Genomic DNA, 21,036 nt, shown 5'->3' with positions numbered 1-21,036 from the left:
GGCCACAGATGCGAAAGCTCTCTCCAGAGCTACTGGAAGCCCAATCTCGGAGACCGGAGAAAGTGGAGCAATATTCTCACCACGCCAAGCAACAGCCGAGAACAACCTCAACCTATACAAGTAACCACGTAAGCCATGCTACTGATGCTGGACAGTTTTTCACTGGGTGCACAATAAACGGCAACATACGTAATAAATATGTAAATATAAATAAATGTATGTAAATAAATAGCCAAATAATGGATCAACGCTCTCTGTCTAATATGTTCGCTAGCTGTTAGTGTTGTTGCGTAGCAACCACCTCGCACTATGTTTTGTGCAGAAGGCAACGGAGGGACTATTTTATTTTGAACATCATTATTTACTAATAAAAACTATTAAATTAGAGTGTGTATTTTTCTTTCATATTGTCACACTTGGTAACCGTTTTATAAAAGCAATAGCTCACTTCAGGCCGTGATATATGCTCATTATATCACAGCTAAGGGGCGTGGTTCTGCCCGACGCGAGCTATTGCTTAATTATATGACTATTTCAAACATGTAAATGTTACAGCATCAATCTGACACAGTTCGTGGAACTTGATATCCTTTACAAAAGGTATACTGTACATGGGTCTAAAAAAGGTGACTTGTTTACTTTGTCTATAAAATGTAAACAAAAAAAGATTGAAATGTATATTATAATTAACATAAAAGCCCAAAGTGACATCTTCAAAAGCTCTGTCATAATCCACACAGAAGGAGACAATTTCAAACAATCCTAAAAAAGGTTATTTAAAATCCTAAAGTTGACTGTCAAAAATAAAGGACAAAAAAAACATATAAATATTGCAAGTCTGTATTTTCTTACAAACAAATCAGGCTCTATTTTTCTATGTTCTACCGTGACAGCTTTTTCATGTGTTATTTATAATAATTAATGAATACAAAATAAAACCTTATATCGTCCTATCCCTACACAGGAATAAAATAAAAGCAGAATATGCTTAAAATGTAGAGAACTAGAGTAAAAATCACATAAATAATTAATAGCTTATCAAAATATTTGCCAATGGATTTCTGTAGAATGACCAATTGATCGTATGGACCTATTGCAGTAAAACAAGGACATCATAGGGTTCAAACCAGTTTGAAAGACCCACTGTGATGCTGGTGCAGTGTTTGAATATCATCTAAGCGTGCTAATACTGTATGACTCATGGCCCGAGGGATGGTCTCGGTTTGTTCTGTCTGTTTGTCTGCATGTGATTATCAGCTAACCTCTGGATATGAGAGAAATCTGAATAGTACATGAAAAGAGAAAGCAAGGAGAAAAAGAGGCTTTAATGTACCTCATTTGGAATTTACAACTTCTTTGTAAACACTGCAGCGATGGTTCTTAGATTGAAATCTAAGGATGCATAGTGAGACTCTTGAAATGTCTTTGAGACGTATTAATTAGAACTTGTAGATATGGCAGCAAACACAAGGACACCAGAGCCACAACTGGTTGCTATTGTTCACAAAATAAACTGTAATCGTCTACTCAACTCGTAAAACACTTGCTGTCTTAAGTGTTTTCTTCACTGGAAGAGTCATGGTACCAGAGATATATTATTTAATAACAATACCGGTGAAATTCCACAATTCTCAATAGCAATTTGATACCATGATCCATCCATACACCCATGTTCCACAGCTTATCTGCAGTTGGGTCGCAGAACGAGCAGTTCCAGAAGAGGTCCCCAAGACTGCCCTTTCCCTGACCACATCAATCAGCTCTGACTGGGCATTCAAAGGGGCTCCCAGGCCAGCGTGGAGATATATTCCCTTCACCTGGTCCTCAGTCTGCCCCTCGGTCTCCTCCAGGTTTGACGTGCCTGGAACCCCACCCTGGGGAGGCGGCCAGGTAGCATCCTTACCAGGCGCCCTAACAACCTCTGGCTCCTAGCTACACAAAAGAGCAGCTGCTCTATCTTGGATGACTGAACTTCTCACCTTATCCCCAAGGGAAGTGCCAGCCACCCTCAAGTGAAAACCAATTTATTTGTTTCATGACCCATCCTTCATGATTATGAAAACACTACCCATCTTCAGCACATCCCAAAGATTCTCAATGGGGCTGAGGTCTGGACTCGGTGGTGGCCGATCCATGTGATGTCTCAAGCTCCCTGAACCACTCATTCACAATGTGAGGCCACTGAATCCTGGCATTGTCATCTTGGAACATGCCCATGCCATCAGGGAATACCATTGAAAATAATAATAATAATATATTTTATTTCTATAGCGCTTTTCTTGAACTCAAAGACGCTTTACATTTGGGAGGGAGGGTAGACAAACAAAACAAAGACAATGCCAAAAAGAAACAAAACAAAACAGTAAAGCAGTCAGGAGGAAGTTGATTGAGAGGGGGGGGGGGCTTATGGATACAGAGTTGAAGAGGTGGGTTTTGAGGCGGGACTGGAACAATTGATGGAGAGACCTGGTCATTCACTATATTCAGGTAGTCAGCTGACCTCCTTCTTTGGGAACATAACATTGCTGGATGTAGACCTGACCAACTGCAGGAATCCCAGATCATACCACTGCACCCACAGGCTTGTACGGTGGGCACTAGGCATGATGTGCATCACTTCCTCCGCCTCTATTCTTTCCCTGATGCGCCCATCCCTCTGGAACAGGGTAAATCAAGATTCATTGATTTGGTTTTTAATAATGCCTTGGACAGTTCTTCACCGGATTTCATGTAAATCCTTATATGTTTCTTTGCTTGATGCAGGCCAATAATTCGACCCCTGATTAACATCTATTCCACGACCACAGGATATGTCTTCTGACATGGTTGTTTAAGAAATGAGAAGCTGCATCAGCTAGGGTTAAATAACTTGTTGCCAGCTGAAACATAATAGTCACTGCATGAATTATCCAATGGAAGGCTCTTACAGATTGGCTTACAGTAGTTAAATCAAGTTGGTGGCTTGTTCTTTGGACGGGCAGTGTACGAACTTCAATGACCGGTTGTCTTTCTTACACACACATTAGGAAATTGTTGATGGGTAGTCATTTTTACTGAAAGGTGCATGAATGCTTCAAAATGCAAATCCATGGAACTTGCGTTCACTGGCTGCCAAGAGCTAACCGCTAACTAGCTCTCATGTCAGTTACGAGACAATTGTTAACATTGAAGCATCATCAGCTAAGAAATGTATGGCTCCTGCATGTCAATAGTGACTTTATTATGTTTCAAACACCTTTTATATCGTCCTCAGGATGGCGGAAAGACGTTAGTCTCCCTTACCCTGACCCTAGTAACCCAAAGGTTTGTAACGTTTTCAGTATATTGGATTCAACTTGGTACCAGAGTATGAATTCTCGTGGCATCCCTATTGTTGCCGGAGGAACCTTTTTTACAAAGTCTCTCTGCAAAGCTTTTCTGGTACGTACTAATCTTCACATCAGCCAGCTCCTGATATGTTTTGGGATTATGATTTTGTCTGATGTGCAGCAGTCCGATCTATAAGCTAATCAAAATGATGCCGTAAAAGAGGAACTGACTGCTGCTGCGATTTGTACCTCATCTTATCCTTTGTTATGACTATGTGCTTTGCTAAGCTATCCTTTAGCCCATCAACGGCCTTATGGGGCCCATTCATAATGCAAGCACAGGGGACTGTAACGACTCCATAAAGCCGGGATTCTCTGTCTCTTGCTCCTGTATGGTGTATTGATCGGGCCCTGGTAAGGGTGAGGGAAGGGCAGGTGGGTGGAAGTGTGACACACACACACACACACACTCTCTCTCTTCTCCCTAATCTACTTCAGATCAGTGCCCATGAACCCTCCTCTGTTGCTTTCCCTGAGGTTTCTCCCATTTTTTCCCCTTAAACTGTGGGTTTTCTCTGGAAGTTTTTCCTTGTACGATGTGAGGGTCTAAGGCAGGGGTACTCAAATACAAATCTTAAAGGTCCAAAATAAATGTTTCAAAAAGACAAAGGTCCGTTTATTACGGTCATTCAAACTTTTAAACAATTGCAACAAGATTCTTAACACGAGGTTGCAAAAACAAAAATAATCTGTATGCAGCAGTTTTCATTGATATTGTGTCTGTGCTTGACCCCTCAGAGTCGCAGTGTAAGAGCTGCACAGTTATGAATAAAGGCAGCTGCACCCTCTTTCATTCAGCATTCCCATTATTGCTTTATAAATGTCTTGCCCCCTTGTGTGTCCACTGAGGTTCGTCAGGCCCAACACATCTTCAACAAACTCCCCCTTTGCCTCATCATAACAACTCACAAACACCAGCAACTGAGCATTGTCAGTGGTGTCAGTGGACTCACCCACAGCTAAGGAAATGCACTGTGCATTTTTTATTCCATCACAAAGCTGATTAATCAAATCACCAGCCAGTATTTATGTTCTTCTGGTTGCTGTGGAATCTGAGAGGGGGATTTGCTTGATTTGACCTGTTATTTTCTCTTTTTGTTTGCCTTCAACATGGTCTCCATCACTTCAGTCATGCATTCTTTTATACTTCACTTACGGAGCGTCCACACTACAGCTTCAAAAAAAGCTTGGAGCTGGGCGTGTCTGAAGCTTGGGGATTTTATTCAAGCAACGCGACCAACAACCAATCACATGAATCTCTCGCCCCCGACATACAAAGCAAAAACCCCCGGGGATTGTATGGGAGCAATATATATATAAACTCCTCAAACAGGCGAAAACCTACCAGTTTCACCCACTGTCTCTGCCACCTCCCTCCATGCCTGGTTCCTCCGGTTTGTATCCCGGTAGGTGAAGAGGGTCTGGTCATACAAAACCGGGTGATTTGCTACGGCGATAATTAGTTTCTCCTCCATCTTTTTTTGAAATATAGAAATGAACGGCGGGATATCTCTCCCAGCTTAGACGCGGTTTGATTGGCTACAGCTTGAGCTGTCAGATTTTCCGAAACGGGATTTGATTGGCTGGCGCTGGCTACTCCGGCGTCTCCGGCGGAGACGGACCGCTCTGCTACCCACAATTCAGTTCGGCGAAAAAGCGAGGCAACGTGACGTCACCCCATTCAAAGTGAATGGGCAGATTGAAGCTGTCGACGCTGTCGACGCTGTAGTGTGGACGGGCCGTTATTATCCAGTGGAATGCCCTTACCTACTGGCCTAGTTAAATTAAAGTGGTTACTTTCTGTTGGCTGGGCAGTGTAGTTTTACACACCGTCTTATTTGACTTTCTCAGGAGTTAAAACAGTTTTTTGGGGGCAGACCTCCTCAAAGAAAAATATATATTTACACACGTAAGGTCATCATCTTAATAGTTGTGTATGCTCATCCGTGAGCAGAGCATCAAGTTGACATGTCTATTACAGCTGAATGTGGCGATTACCATTTTGTTCAGCAAAACGCCTCACAAACGTATTAAGATCAACAGCTTTAGTGCGTTTTGATTCAATGCTGAGTACAGCCAAACTGACAGTCTCTTCTCTGTCAGTGTAGACCGCAAATACCTCATTCCTTCAGTGCTTGGGTCCGAATGCTTCTCGTTTTGCGCCGTCCCGTTCAAATGAAATCGCCGCCAATCATATGTCCACGCTCGCGCCAGGACCGGGGGAGGGGTTACATGATGTGCATCTTGTGCTGCATTCACTTGCACTCGGACATTAGAGACTTTCTCTCATAAATGTCCGATGAGCCACAACTTTTCTTTCAAATCAAAGCTGCCAACTGGGGTGGCAAGGCCTATTTTTAGGGTGTCAGTTGCCACCCAGGTAGGTGAAACTAGGCTACTAGCTACAGTACAGATGGAACTAGATGAGCTGTTAACTCTCGCTCTGAATTTTTTTTTTTTAAACTCTCGCTCTGACTCAGACAGGTTGAAAGAGACGAGAAACACATTTTTCCCACCCGCATTCCGCGAAGACCCGCCCTACTGTGCCTCTGATTCGCAGATTGTTTGGGGGGAAAAACGCTGACGGGATGCTGAATGTGATTGGACCAATGCGTTGACAGACACACACAGACAACAGGCTTGTTTGAGACAAGCGAGACCTGCGCAGACCTGCGCAATTTCGATCAACGTCTTGCTAGTGCGTTTGCATGATGGTTAGTCATTTTGTCCGACTTGCTCTGGAGGCCGTCTACATCCATCCATCCATCTTCTCCCGCTTATCCGTGGTCGGGTCGCGGGGGGTAGGCAGTTCCAGCAGAGAGCCCCAAACTTTCTTTTCCCTGGCGACATCAACCAGCTCTGACTGGGGGATCCCAAGGCGCTCCCAGGCCAGCGAAGAGATATAATCCCTCCACCTGGTCCTAGGTCTACCCCTTGGTCTCTTCCCAGCTGGACGTGCCTGGAACACCTCCCTAGGGGGCGCCCAGGTGGCATCCTAACTAGGTGCCCGAACCACCTCAACTGGCTCCTTTCGACCGCGAAGGAGGAGCGGCTCACACTCCGAGTCCCTCCCTGATGACCGAACTTCTCACCTTATCCCTAAGGGAGACACCAGCCACCCTGCGGAGAAAACCCATCTCGGCCGCTTGTATCCGCGATCTCGTTCTTTCGGTCATGACCCATCCTCATGACCATAGGTGAGGGTAGAACGAAAATGGCCCGGTAGACAGAGAGCTTTGCCTTCTGGCTCAGCTCCCTTTTCGTCACAACGGTGCGGTTAAAGCGACTGCAGTACCGCTCCCGCTGCTCCGATTCTCCGGCCCATCTCACGCTCCATTGTTCCCTCACTCGAGAACAAGGACCCCGAGATACTTGAACTCCTTCACTTGGGGTAAGGACTCATTCCCTACTTGAAGTGGACAGTCCATCGGTTTCCTGCTGAAAACCATGGCCTCAGATTTGGAGGTGCTGATCCTCATCCCAGCCGCTTCACACTCGGTTGCGAACCGATCCAGTGAGTGCTGAAGGTCGCAGGACCGATGAAGCCATTAGAACCACATCATCTGCAAAAAGCAGTGGTGCAATCCTTAGTCCCACCGAACTGCAGACCCCCTCCCCCATGACTACGCCTCGAAATCCGATCCATGTATATTACAAACAGGATTGGTGACAAAGCGCAGCCCTGGCGGAGGCCAACCCTCACCGGAAATGGGTCCGACTTACTGCCGAGGACCCGGACACAGCTCTCGCTTTGGGAGTACAGAGATTGGATGGCCCTGAGTAGAGACCCCCCTCACCCCATACTCCCGCAGCACCTCCCACAGTAACTCCCTGGGAACTCGGTCATACGCCTTCTCCAAGTCTACAAAACACATGTAGACCGGATAAGCGTATTCCCAGGCCCCCTCCAGGATCCTTGCGAGAGTAAAAAGCTGATCCGTCGTTCCACGACCAGGACGGAATCCGCATTGCTCCTCCTCAATCTGAGGTTCGACAATCGGCCTGACCCTCCTTTCGAGTACCTTAGAGTAAACTTTCCCGGGGAGGCTGAGTAGTGTGATGCCTCTGTAATTGGCACACACCCTCTGATCCCCCTTTTTAAAAAGGGGACCACCACCCCGGTCTGCCACTCCTTCGGTACTGTTTCCGACTTCCACGCAACGTTGATGAGACGTGTCAACCATGACAGTCCCCTCAACACCCAGAGCCTTCAGCATTTCCGGGCGGATCTCATCCACCCCCGGGGCTTTGCCACTGTGGAGTTGTTGACGACCCTCAGTGACCTCCCCCCGGGAGATTGGTGTTGATCCCCCGTCATACTCCAGCTCTGCCTCTAACATAGAGGAGCGGAGTTGTCGGGTTCAGGAGTTCTCAAAGTGTTCCTTCCAACGCCCCTAACACTCCATCAGTTGAGGTCAACAACGTCCCATCCTTACTGTACACAGCTTGGATGGTTCCCTGCTTCCCCCTCCTGAGGTGTCGGACAGTTTTTCCAGAACAACTTTGGTGCCGCCCGAAAGTCCTTCTCCATGTCTTCTCCGAACTTCTCCCACACCCGCTGCTTTGCCTCGGCCACGGATTGAGGCTGCTGCCCTTCGGGCCTGTCGGTACCTTGCAACTGCCTCGGGAGTCCCCCGGGGATAACAAATCCCTGAAGGCCTCCTTCTTCAGTCGGACGGCTTCCCTGACCACCGGTGTCCACCAGGAGGTTCGAGGGTTATCGCCCCTTGAGGCACCTAGGACCTTGAGACCACAGCTCCCCGCCGCGGCTTCGGCAATAGAGGCTTTGAACACCGACCACTCTGGTTCAATGTCCCCAACCTCCACAGGAATGCCCGAAAAGCTCCGCCGGAGGTGTGAGTTGAAGGCCTCCTGAACTTGGGCCTCCTCCAGACGTTCCCAGTTCACCCGAACTACACGTTTGGGCTTACCAGGTCTATCCAGAGGCTTCCCCCGCCACTCGACCAAACTCACCACCAGATGGTGATCAGTTGACAATTCCGCCCCTCTCTTTACCCGAGTGTCCAAAACATACGGCCTCAGGTCCGATGATACGATAACGAAATCGATCATGGACCTTCTGCCTAGGGTGCTCTGGTACCACGTACACTTATGAGCATCCTTATGTTCGAACATGGTGTTTGTTATGGCCAATCCATGACTAGCACAGAAGTCCAGTAACAAACCACCACTCCGGTTCAGATCAGGGGGGCCGTTCCTCCCAATCACGCCCCTCCAAGTGTCTCCATCATTGCCCACATGTGCGTTGAAGTCTCCCAGCAAGATTAAAGAGTCCCCTTCAGGAGCCCCATACAGGACTCTTTCCAGGGTCTCCAAGACGGCCGTATACTCTGAACTGCTGTTGGGTGCATAAGCACACACAACAGTCAGAGTTTTCCCCCCCATAACCCGCAGGCGTAGGGAGGCGACCCTCTCGTCCACTGGGGTAAACTCCAACAACGAAGCACCTAACCGGGGACTTGTGAGTATTCCCCACACCCGCCCGGCGCCTCACACCTTGAGCAACTCCGGAGAAGAATAGAGTCCAACCCCTATCTAGAAGTAAGGTTCCAGAGCCGACGCTGTGCGTAGAGGTGAGCCCAACCAGATCCAACTGGTAACGCTCCACCTCCCGCACAAGCTCCGGCTCCTTCCCCCCCAGAGAGGTGACGTTCCACGTCCCCAAAGCCAGCTTCTGTCGCCCGGGTCTGGTCCGTCGAGACCCTCCGCTTTCACTGCCACCCTTCTGGCAGCGCACCCGACCCCATCGATGTTTCCCGTAGGTGGTGGGCCCGCGGGACGGAGAAGCGGAGGTGTTGCCCACGTTGCCTTTTCGGGCTGGGCCCGGCCGGGCTCCGTGGCAAGCCCGGCCACCAGACGCTCGCCGACGAGTCCTCCTTCTGGGCCTGGCTCCAGAAGGGGACCCCGGGCTTCCTCCGGGCTGGGTATCCTCACTTCTTTGTTGTTCTTTCATGAGGTCTTTTGAACCAATCTTAGTCTGGCCCCTTGCCTGAGACCAATTTGCCATGGGAGACCCTACCAGGAACACAAGGTTCCAGACAACACAGCCCCCAGGTTCATCAGGGCACACAAACCTCTCTACCACGGTAAGGTGCTGGTTCTTCAGAGGTGCCCGTCTACATGAGACGTTGAAATCTCGCGGGACAAAGACGCCCGCAGCCTTGAGAGCGAGGCGCGGCGAGGCGGCGCAGTTCCTCTCCACGGGCTGCGGAAGCGAAATGCTTGATGGGAAACGACTCGCTGGTATCTCGAGCTGAGCGCTCATTGGTGGTTTTTTCCACGTGCTGGTGATGAAACTCTCCGATTGGCTCGGCAAAAGTTTGTTGTTGTTTTGTGTCAGTTTTACGTCGCCACTTCCATTCACATTTTTCATAATTGTTCCACAATATTTATCATCATTAAATTAATATCCATATATTTTATACTATACTTGCACTGCTTACCGTTTTCATACTTTATATATCTTAGCATATTCATACACACTGTTCATGCTGCTCACAGGCTGCTGTGTATATTCATACCCCTCACTGTTTATTCATCATTCAATTCATTCTATATTTTATTCTGTAGATTATTACTTTTCACTTCACTGCTTGTTGCACCTGGTTAGAAGCTAAACTGCATTTTGTTGTCTCAGTACCTGTAATATGTGCAATAACAATAAAGTTGAATCTAATCTTGAGCAGGAACAAAATGTATTTACTTAGTACATATCTGACATTAACGATTAAACACATTCTTTATGAATGCAAACCGAGCCAAGCCGACTCCGGAGGTGGCAGTATGCACCTTAAAGTTGTTTGCAATCCGCCAAAAAACCGAGAGAAGAAGAAGAAGAAGGCGAAGAAGAAGAAGCTCGGAGCTGTCCGACTTCAGGCAAGCTTTTTGAGACCTCCCCCGGCTGCGATCGGCTATTCTCGTCTACTTTCGTGGCGAGCCGCAACGCGTCTCAAACAAGCCTAGTGGAACAGGACATGCAGAGCGCTGTTTGCAGTCTATGGACATAGCGGATCATTTTGACTCGTTGCGTTGTGGCGATGTCTCGCAGATAACACAGATAATACAGATAATACATATGAAAAGTATAATTTGCTCAGAGTCCAGAGACAGTTGTGGTTCGGTCCGGATCCGGAGTCCGGACTTTGAGGATGCCTGGTCTAAGGACAGAGGGTGTCATTTTTATCATACTGATATTCTGAACAATCTGTGCTGTTGTATTTGCTGTAAAGTGTCTCTACTGTAGGCTATTTTATTATATGTAGGCTACAGCACTTTGGCTCAACCAAAAATCGTTTATAAATGTGCTATATAAATAAAACTTGATTTGATTTGATTTGATGTCCTCTCGGCCCCGGCCACAGCTGCTGTCAGCTCATGATTTAGCCCCAGTATTAATGAAGAAGCGAGGTAATTCCATTGAAGTGGAGTGAAGATACACACACACAAACAAAAAAGTCAATTGGGTGTGTGTGCAAATCCACAAATGCAACTGCACAGATATACAATACAATGCAGTATTTACTACAGAAAGTGCAGATCGGTGAAGCGATTGCGGGTAAATATTGATGAAAACGGAATGAGTGACAGCACTGAGGAAACAAGAGATATAATATTCAGTAGCAATTACTGGGGATCAATACGAGTCTGACTGCCATGGCACAGGGACTGGGACGTGACAGTGCACCAGTATTAAAGGGTTAGCTCACCCAAATACAAAATATCTTCCTAATTTGGATTGTAGATATGGTTGTTTTTAAGTGGACAGTTTAAGATATACCTGAAATGTAACCTATGACATAATAGATGTGTTGGAATATGCGTTGTGTTTCAACCGTCTCAGCTTGTGCTTTGAGTGCAAACATATCAATCAAGGTTTTGCCCAGCATGCACTTCATGTTTTCATATCATTTGTATATTTTGTTTCATAAATATTGACATGGAAATGTATGATATGATTTGGATGCAAGTTTGGGCTTGAAGATATTTCACATTTAGTCCATCTAAATATCAGTATATCTTATCACTATTTATTTAAGTAAGTACCATTCCAATAAGCAAAAGATTTAAATAATTTAATGTAAAGTCTTTACTGGCTTATTAAAAAAGTAAAAATCAAAGATTTAAGCAAGTTCCATTTTTGGTAGCAACAGTTTCAGTGGGGGATATTCAAAATGTTGGTTGCTAGTATATTTTGTGATTTGGGTGAAATGTACCTTTATGCGGCAAAAAAGAATGATGCAAACCTCTCTCAGGCAGTCTGCTTCAGCCGGGCCCCTTGAGACACCATTCACTGCGACACATACCCTGTCACACACAATGAGGCGTTCCATTCAATCTGTCACATGAACTTTCTCCAACCCTTCCTGCGAATGCCGCTGCAGCTCTGCTCCAAACACCAACCTCGAGCTCTATTGCTACAGCACCACCTTCACCGCTATCACAGCTATGTGTCTGATAGGGTTCCAGCTGGGGAGAGAATGCCTCACTTCCTTCTGTTTCATCCTACAAGTTAAGATGAACACATTGCAGGGAATAAGAAATAAGAGCTTCTGCAGAAAATAAATATATCCATACAATATATAAATAGCCATATTTTCTCAAAAAAATACGTTCCAGACTGAAATGGAAAGCTTAACAAGGCATCATTTGCACCAAAGTCTAATATACAATTCACAACTTCAGATCCATGCATTTAAAACTTAAGGGTGACTTTTATTCTGAAATCAATTACTTAATGTTCTCCTTTTCTTAGACCATATGTATTTTTCTGTAAAATACACAACACCCCTTGTCCCCTTTAAAACAGAGATAAAGGGGCCCTATTGTGCTTTTTGGCGTTTTCCCTTTCCTGTTGAAGGTTATAGTTTTGGTGCATGTAAATGGTCTGCAAAGGCTGAAATCCCAATATCACTTTATATTAAAAATATGAACCTGAAAATTAGCATACAAGATGTCCTATTTAAGTTCATAAAACGTCATCCCTCCTATGGTTTTTAACAATACTAAATCCAAATCAGCTCAGTCGGGGCCAGAGTTTACACCAAAAATGTGGATTTAATTGTAATCTTTAAACACGGCAAGTACTGATCTCTCGAATGCTTTTATCTTATCAGACTGAATGTTTGTTATGGGACTTTTGAGCATCAATACTGCATGTATAACTCACAACATCTGTTTGCATAATACTGAGCTATGCTGTACAATAGGGTGCCTGTAACATTAAAGGGGCCCCATTATAATATGTTGGGACTTTCCTTTTCTAGAAGTGTGTTACGTAGGTTTTTGTGCATGTAAATGGTCTGCAAAGGCTAAAATATAAGCTAAGCTAACCATTTCCTGGTTGTAGCTTCATTCAAGAAAGTTATATTTTCTCATCTAACTCTTGGGAAGAATGCAAAACATTATTATTTCCTACAGTGAACAACTTTTCCTTTAAAGGTAAGAAATGTCGCCAACAAAATATGTTTCAATTTTGGCATTTTTTTACATCACAGGGAAGAAAATGCTACTCATTGAGAGCAAGCAAGCATGAGTTTCTGGTAGGTGCAGTAAAATATATCATAAAGTCGCCGTTGTGTGGGAGGGTCTAAGCCTCTAAGCCTTAAAACAGAATCTGTTCAACTTCCTGGAGAAAAGTTTGTGTTAGATCATTCAATAAGCTGCATAGTATAAAAAGAGGGTGCCTGCTACAGTATGAGGTCGCCATTCAGTCTGAAGCAAGGAAATTAAAACTTATTTCCTGCAATTACATTTCATCTGTGATAAGTAACAGATACAAAATGTTTTAAAAAAGGGAATAGTTATGTGTTGTTAGCTGCACTCTTTCAAAAGAGCATGACTTTCGAAAAAAGAGTTCTAATTTTGTCAACAATAAAAAACATTCCTCTCAAATGCTATCAGTTATCATAGGTGTAATTGTGCTCCATGGGATACTGACTCCACCATTTAAAAATATATTTTCAGCACATTTATTGTTGTAATATTATAACACAGGGTTTAAAGTAACCAAGATTTCCGGATATAAACATGTGCAGGATGAAACTTAGTTGAGACTGTACAAGGGTGAAAGGTGAAATAATTCCATAGAAATCTGAAGATGGAACTCATCCATCACTGTTTGGCCCTCTAAGTGGATATTAAAGAAATAATTAAAAAGGACAGGATGACATTTGCATAAGTATGGGAGGGGAAAACAAGCGTTGCCTGAACATACTGCAGTGACTAACACAAAACTGATGACGACAATGTTCCCCTCAAATGCCAAATGTTGGTCTCTTGCCCTCGCTCCTCTTCCTCTCACTTACTCATCATTCTCTTGATCTCCGTCAATATCGGTATTTTCTGTTTGTGTCTCCCACCTGCTGACATCCACCTCATATGCACTTGTCTTGGCCTTTCATTTCTTCAACACTCCACCTTCTACCCTGACATACTTCTCTGATATTACTCATCAGTTCCTCTCTCCGGCTCCTCCTCCGTCTGCAGACATGACGGCGCATGCCCCAGCTGCCCCCGCAGTCTGACACAAGTTGCCAGTTGCCGCCACGGTTGCCCTGTGACACCGGAAGGAGGGGCTGGATGGCGTGAGAGAAGGGGGAGGGGAGGAGGGGGGTTGCATAAGGTACTGCAAACATCAGGCTGACCGGAGAGTTAGCCCCAATGGCCATTGAGTCACGTGACGCGCTGCGGCACACATGGCAAAACACGCGCAGAGGACGGGACGTGTGTGTGTGTGTTGTGTATGGATGACATCCCATAAAGCCTACGGCGGCAGATGAGTGCAGTGGAGAGAGGGCTTGTGATGGCAGCGGCTCTTTTGTTGGTCGGACAGAAGAGAAAAGAAAGCCGCTCGTTGTTAAACACATGCCTGCATCGGTTTATTCATCAGCTTTAAGTGTGTTTTTCTTTTAAATATAGAGTCCAATATGCACCGACATTCTTTCTTCTGTAGCGTTTGAAGCACCCTGGCCAGACGTTACTCAGCGTCAGACAGAAATACTGACGCACTCGGATCTGAGCAATGGGCCAAACACGACTGAATCATTCCCTCATTATCTGGGGGATATTGGATCTAAAGGAAGAGGTGGAGGGGGCAGGAAAGAATAAATATGGTGTAGGAGAGCAAGAAAGAGCTAGAGACAAAAGGATGATGCATAGGGACTGCTTGTCGATGAAAGAGTTGGGCTTTATTGTGAATGAATAGAAGGATGAAACAGCCGGTCGTGAGCAGTTTGCTTAGTCCTGGGTAGCAGCTGGCATCATGCCTGCTTAATGGAGCAACGGATGATGAACAGTTGAGGATCGCACAATACTACCACTACCCGATACCACATGGTGAATCACCTGGAAGGTTCTGTCCACCAAACGCTCCCTCTCAAGGGCCAGCTCATGTTGAGTCACGCTTCTTGGGATAATAATGGAAACAAACGGAGGATACCAATGCCTCTGCAATGTGGCCTGTGATGACATATGACTGCATTGATGTATTAGCCTCCTTAAAGCAGCACTTATAAATATTTTAACATGAGACATTTTTCAAAAGACTACTGTACTGTTGGATGAGGAAAGGGTTGTTACGATCAGACAGAGATTTTTGAACACCCTTTTTTTAAATATGTATGAAACCTCATGCTAGTTGCTTTTGCATTGCTGAGACCTGAACACCTCCAGTTGTAAAAAAAATAAACTCAGAGTGGAAAAGAACCCAACGTCATTGCCGTTTTCCCCCTTAGTCCAATCAGATGAACTGAAATGTGGGCTGTCTGTAGAGGCTGTTGTTAGATACCCTGAACTACTTTACTAACTGTAGTTACCATGGTCTAGACAGGAACATAATGTACCAGGCCAAAGGGCTTGAGATGTTGGCTAACCCTAACCCTTGCTTTCATGAATTCAAAGCATTATCTATTGGTTAGCGTACAGTTAGTGATGGTCTTACATTAGCACTCATTTGGTGGTCGTCCTGGCTGATCTAAGTCGGACAACAATAAAAAGGCAGTGTACGAAACAAGAAAAGCGTCACTCATGGTATGTTTTGCATTCTGCTAACATGCTCTCTCTAAAATGGGCCTGACTTTGTTAACCCTTTGTGCAGCTTTCAACGAATTGTTTTTGTTTCCTGTAAATTTGCCATTGTGTCGCAAAGCTCTTATCAACCTTATTTCCAGATGTATGGGCAACGATTGTTGGACAAAAAACCTTTTGTTAGGGACAAACAAAGTTAGCAACTAGATGATAAACATTCTAGAAAATGTAGCAGCTGACAAACCAGAAGTAGGAGGAGACCAAAACCAGAGCCAAAAGGGGAGTGATATCGGATACACATTGGTAAGTAAGCCAGAAAGATGACAAGAAATAACAAAATGAGGTAAATAATTGTACAGCAATACAAGCATACAAAAATACAGGCTGGATAGCTGTAGCTATTATGCCCCGACTATCTGGAACAATCTACCAGAAACCTGCAACTCTTACTACTTTCAAATCCAGACTGAAAACTCATATTTTCTCCGCTGCTTTTGATTGAGGTGCAGTATGGCTTGTATCCATGTATTCTATACCTGTTGTGTTTATTTTTTTTATTATCTTTGCTTTTTAATGCCCGTTTTTAAATGCCATTTTATAATGTGTTTCTGCTGTATTTCTTTGTAAATTAATTTTAATTTATTTTTGTAAAGCACTTTGAATTGCCGTGTGCTGAAAGGTGCAATATAAATAAACTTGCATTGCCTAACAGGAAGTGTGTACAAAAGCTGTATAATACATAGGATATGTTCTCCTTATAATTCAATTGGAAGTGCCATTGGTGGATGGGTGAGGAGGCTCAGGCAGGGATTGGTTCTTGTGGAATTTACCACATCACTATGTGCATACAAATTCAGAAGATGAACTACTTTCTTCCCCCTGCTACTTGGTATGGACTACACCACCAGTTAGAGTCAAAAACAAACAAGTAGGCCTGGCAAATAAAGTATGTGTACAGTTCTTATAACTCTGTGTTCACACATTCATATTTAATCATTACTCTGATGCAACTACTAGCTCCGGCGAAAAGCTTCAATAATTCTGTTGCAGTCGAGAACTGAGTACCAATGCATCTTTTCACATTGCAAAAAGAAAACATGAATAGCTTGAAATAAATTAACAATACGGATATGTTAATAGTACTCTTTGTGCTTGTGGTGTGTTTAATGGCAACCACAGACTGAAAGAAAAACCTAGCCTAAGAAACACTAAGATGTTAATGATGACAGGTACATTTGAAAGAAGTCAAAGCTCAGGTTGTGCATATCTATTTATTCACACAGCCGCAAGCAACAATAAAGGCATGGCTGGGTCGGTGCTTCTAATGTATGCACTGTATTTGTGTCTGTGAGAGAAAGTGTCAAAGCAGTTTGAGCGTGGTCTAGAGATGCATTAGCCAATCTGGTAATGACTGGGGGAACAGCAGCATGAGTGGTAACATAAAACAATGCAGACAAGGTGACTTTCTCTAACAGGCTTGCTTGTGTGCTTCTGTGTGTGCGTAGCCTCAAAGCAAGAGGAAGTAAGAGAATGTATATAGTGGTCCGATGGAAATGCAATGCATGTTTGAAGGTGCTCATCTGAGCATGGCGGCACATCAAAAGACTTACTGGCTTTTGACAAAATTGAGAAGGTTGTGATGGAAGGAGAAAAACAGCCAGAGGGATGACGAAAGGCAGGTTTGAGAAAATGATTTGGATAGAAATGGAAATTAGTAGAATGACTAATATAAATAGTTGGGTTCAACTCATTTATTAAACACTATCCTTGCTTCCATAGATGTATTTGTATGCGCATTTGAAAAATCACATTAGTAAAGCTGTATTTAAACAGCAGAATGGACACAATTTCCTTAAATCCATAATAAAGTTTTATGTTATGTTAAGGTGGTTTCTGAATTTGTCGAAAACAAGTTTCTTTTGTTGCCGAACCACTACTGAAAAATGTAACTACTGTAGCAATCATAGAATTCATTTGTCTTTTAGTCCAGACAGCATGAAACATGGACGATACTATTTGACATTAAAGAACTAATAAAACATGCTTTAAAAAGTAAACTGGTATTGGGGACACAGTTTATAGTTGTGGTCATTACTGTGGATCTTGGTGTATTTAGAGTTTTTAACACGGAAGCTACTTATTAATGTGTGTCATGAGATTGTGTTGTCGATTGAAATACAAGTAATGAATTGGTTGATATCTGAGCAAAGCTAGAAACATCTATCAGTTCCTTCACAGGATAAAACACGCACAATCAATTAGTGTCCACAGAGTTAGATTTCAACATTTGATATGATCCGTCTGATATTTTCTGGCAGTGTTCCAATCATCTAAGGCACATTAGTCCTGTAATAACAACATAACTGACCTTCCTTTTAACACTGTAACACAGCTTTCTGAGGACCACAATACTCTCCAAAATGATTTTATAACACCAAGGTAGAATCTCTTATGGTGACAACATGATGTGTTCTTTCCTCTTTTCCATACTGCAGCTACTACACTAAGACACACACTTGCCCCCAGTTTGGGAAAAACCTAACGCCATTTCTGAGCCTGCTGCTAAACTGCAGGAATACATGTAAGTTGTTTTCAGCACCAAAGGGCCATCAGTTCTCCCTTTATTATCCTTACTGTACTTGCTGCAGAATAAGTAATGGCGAGCAAAATAGTAAATAACGGGGTACTTAATACTTTTTCTGGCTCTACTGACAAGCTCGAAGGGCCAGCGAATGCATTATAAATGTCCCGAAACAACAACGCTTATTCCTATTTCATCATAAGCAAATATTTCTTCCAGAATGCGGTCCATCGGGAGGCGTTTCAGCGGCACACTCAAGCCTTATGCTGCAAATTACATGTGACAGAAGCAATTTTGGGATATTTTCTTCACACACAAAGTGCAGTAAGTGTTATGAATTAGATTAAGTGGGGGAATATTGAAAGTCGGATACTTCCGCTGCCAACTCAGCATCTTTAACTGATAATGCAATTTTGTTTTACTCTCAATTGCCTTCTTTTTCAGGAAAAGTGTGCTGATCATTTTTATGCCGTATCACAAACAGCTGCACTTGCTGAGTGAATACTAGGAGAATGTATGTGGGTGGCTGCACATGTATGCATGACAACAGTTTGAAAAATGCAGGTATAATAATGCAATGTGACAACCCACATTGTATACTAGTCATGTAATGAAACGTGTCTATCCTACCTCTTTGAGGCAGCCCATGAAGTTGTTGCTAACAGGAGATCCGGGCAGATCCGCAGTGCTGGGGCTCCCCCCCACGTAGAAGAAATCATCGGAGCCCAGCATGGTGTAGTCTTCCTGGGTGTAGCCAGTGGTTGTGAGGATGCCATCCACGGAGATAGTCACCTGTTGAGGGGCAACACATAGCCAAAGCCATGCCATTACACTCTGGTATTCGATCTTGTGATGTGTATAAAACAAACCACCTTCCTTGGTCTGCATTCGAAATAGTTTCTTTAGGTCCCACACTGTTGGTTGCTTTCTCATTGAACTGTTTTTTGTTTTTTTTACGGAATCCTTTGGTACCTTTCAGCGATTGTTTTGGACCAGACAGTGTTTGGATTTTGTTAATGGAATTTTTGCCATAGGATTCACAGGACAGGTAAAGAAAATATGGCCCAGGCATATTTTCTTTATCTTTGATGGGGGTAAGAGAATGGATTGTAGGTTTGGTTCGTAAACTTTAGGTTGGGGGGAGGGTTAGTACAATGTTCAAACCAAGGACAAATTGACTACACTTGTCTTAGGTTTCGGGGTTTATCTGCTAAATGCAGACACACATGTATACTGTACACACATAGGTGGGCACACACTCATACGTACACACTTTCACTCTCACACCATCCGTCTCACTTTCGCCAATCACTCGCAGACATCTACATCTATATATTCACGCACATGCAAACGAAGGGAGGCTTTTCACACCATCAATGTGCAAACCAAGGTCATCACCATTAGAAGGCAAATTAACCACATTTAATTGGACATGTAAGGGAGTAAGTGGATCAATGGTGCCAGGCAAAGCTGGGGGCAGGCCACACAGACTCCGAGACTCATGCGCAATCAAGACCAGAGCCCGTATTCAAACACACTCTCAGAACAGCTGATCTGGGATCAGGTTTAGCTCAGGTGTCATGGCTGTGTTTTCAATGTCACAGGAGCAGACCGATAATCCTAGATCAGTATGCTTATTCTTAGAAATGTTATGAATATGGGCCCAGGGGTAACGGGGGATCAAGGTTAGCTAAAACACAACAACACCACTTTCACTAGCATGCTACAAAACACACACAGGGGATGTGGGGGGGGTTGAGTGATAGGTGGAAGGTGAGTGAATTAGAGTGTTAGTGGTTATTTGGATGACAGGGTTGAGGTTAAATGAATTTGGGAGGTGAAGGGTAAATGAATTGTGGGCATGCCATGCGCCATAGTGAGTTGGAAACAACTGTCAGAGCTCCCGCAATGAAGGTAAAGGGTTGCCATTTTTTGGTCTCTTTTAGGGCTCGGTGTCGAGGTCCCATCATTGGGATTGTGGCAAGCTTCTGTCAGTTCTGGACGACAGTCCTCACAAAAAATGGGGACTTTTTGTGCAACATTTTTTTGATAAAAAGTTAGTCGCCTTGACTAAGGCAAAGAAATTCAATTTTGTTTTACTTGTTGGAAATCTGCAGTAATGTGGAAGAAACAGAGAAAAAAAAAGTAAAAGCCAAAGTGAAAAAAACATTATGGGGGATTGTGGGGTAAAGAAGAAGGCTGTTGGCAGGTCAGGGAGGAAATTGAGAAGAAGCGAAGAAAGAATTGCCTGGTAATACAAACCCATCTCCTCATTTTTTGATAAGAGTGTCTAGGATGAAACTCAAAGAGAACGAATAAAAGAAGAGAGGGGGAGGGGACACACGGCAAACCCAAAAAAAAGACAATAAGAATGATATCTACCAGACAATGTAGTTTGTTTACCATAGCGTGTCCAATGCCTGATTGCTTTCCAGAAAAAGGGGAAGAAAGGAAATCAAAAGAATAGTGAACAAAAAAGGTTGTTAATAAGGATGGACAGAAAACTAAAACCAAAAGCAATGATGAAGAATTAGGATGTTAGTTAGTACATTAGTTGGTTAGATATTTGTTAGTAGTAAAAAAAATGACTTTTATCATGGATGAGTTAGTGTTACGGTGAAAAAACACTACATGGCTTGTCAGAGATTTGCTGTAATGAAGTGCCAGCTTGCCATCCTAGCCACATTTTCTACACCAGAGTCCTGCGAAAAGAAAATGTAGAGGGGTTCTGAAAGATGTGAAGGTAAAAATGTGTGTAGGATGGCTTAAACCCCGACAAAACTTGTAGTGTTTTATTCACCCTTAGTCTAACAAAGATAGAGAGAGAAAGACAGATTAGTAGACGGAAAGAGAGAGAAAGCAGCCCATTGCTTCTTAGCTTCTAAAAAGTGTGTGTTATCCTGTTGGAATGTTCAGCTACCTATTTACTAACCTGAGAGGCAAAAGCCTACTGTCAGGGAGGGTCAGGAAAATCGGCACTTACTTGTTGTGCTGCTCTGAGAGCAACGCTAAATGTTGTCTCACCTTGCACACTAAAGGTTG

At 43.9% G+C, this 21,036-nt stretch overlaps 1 protein-coding gene across 1 annotated transcript in view; it reads right to left on the bottom strand.

The window, feature by feature from the left end:
• Positions 1-21,036, bottom strand: part of LOC117554367 (neurexin-3b-like) — a 361,509-nt gene that overhangs the window by 257,574 nt on the left and 82,899 nt on the right. The window contains 1 exon segment of the mRNA XM_034228777.1: positions 18,625-18,786. Within this exon segment, the coding sequence (XP_034084668.1) occupies positions 18,625-18,786 (162 nt within the window).

This window comes from Gymnodraco acuticeps, unplaced genomic scaffold, assembly GCF_902827175.1.
Source record: "Gymnodraco acuticeps unplaced genomic scaffold, fGymAcu1.1, whole genome shotgun sequence".
Taxonomy (NCBI): domain Eukaryota; kingdom Metazoa; phylum Chordata; class Actinopteri; order Perciformes; family Bathydraconidae; genus Gymnodraco; species Gymnodraco acuticeps.
Note: the sequence above shows the minus strand (reverse complement) of the source record. Positions and strands in the feature narration are given on the sequence as shown.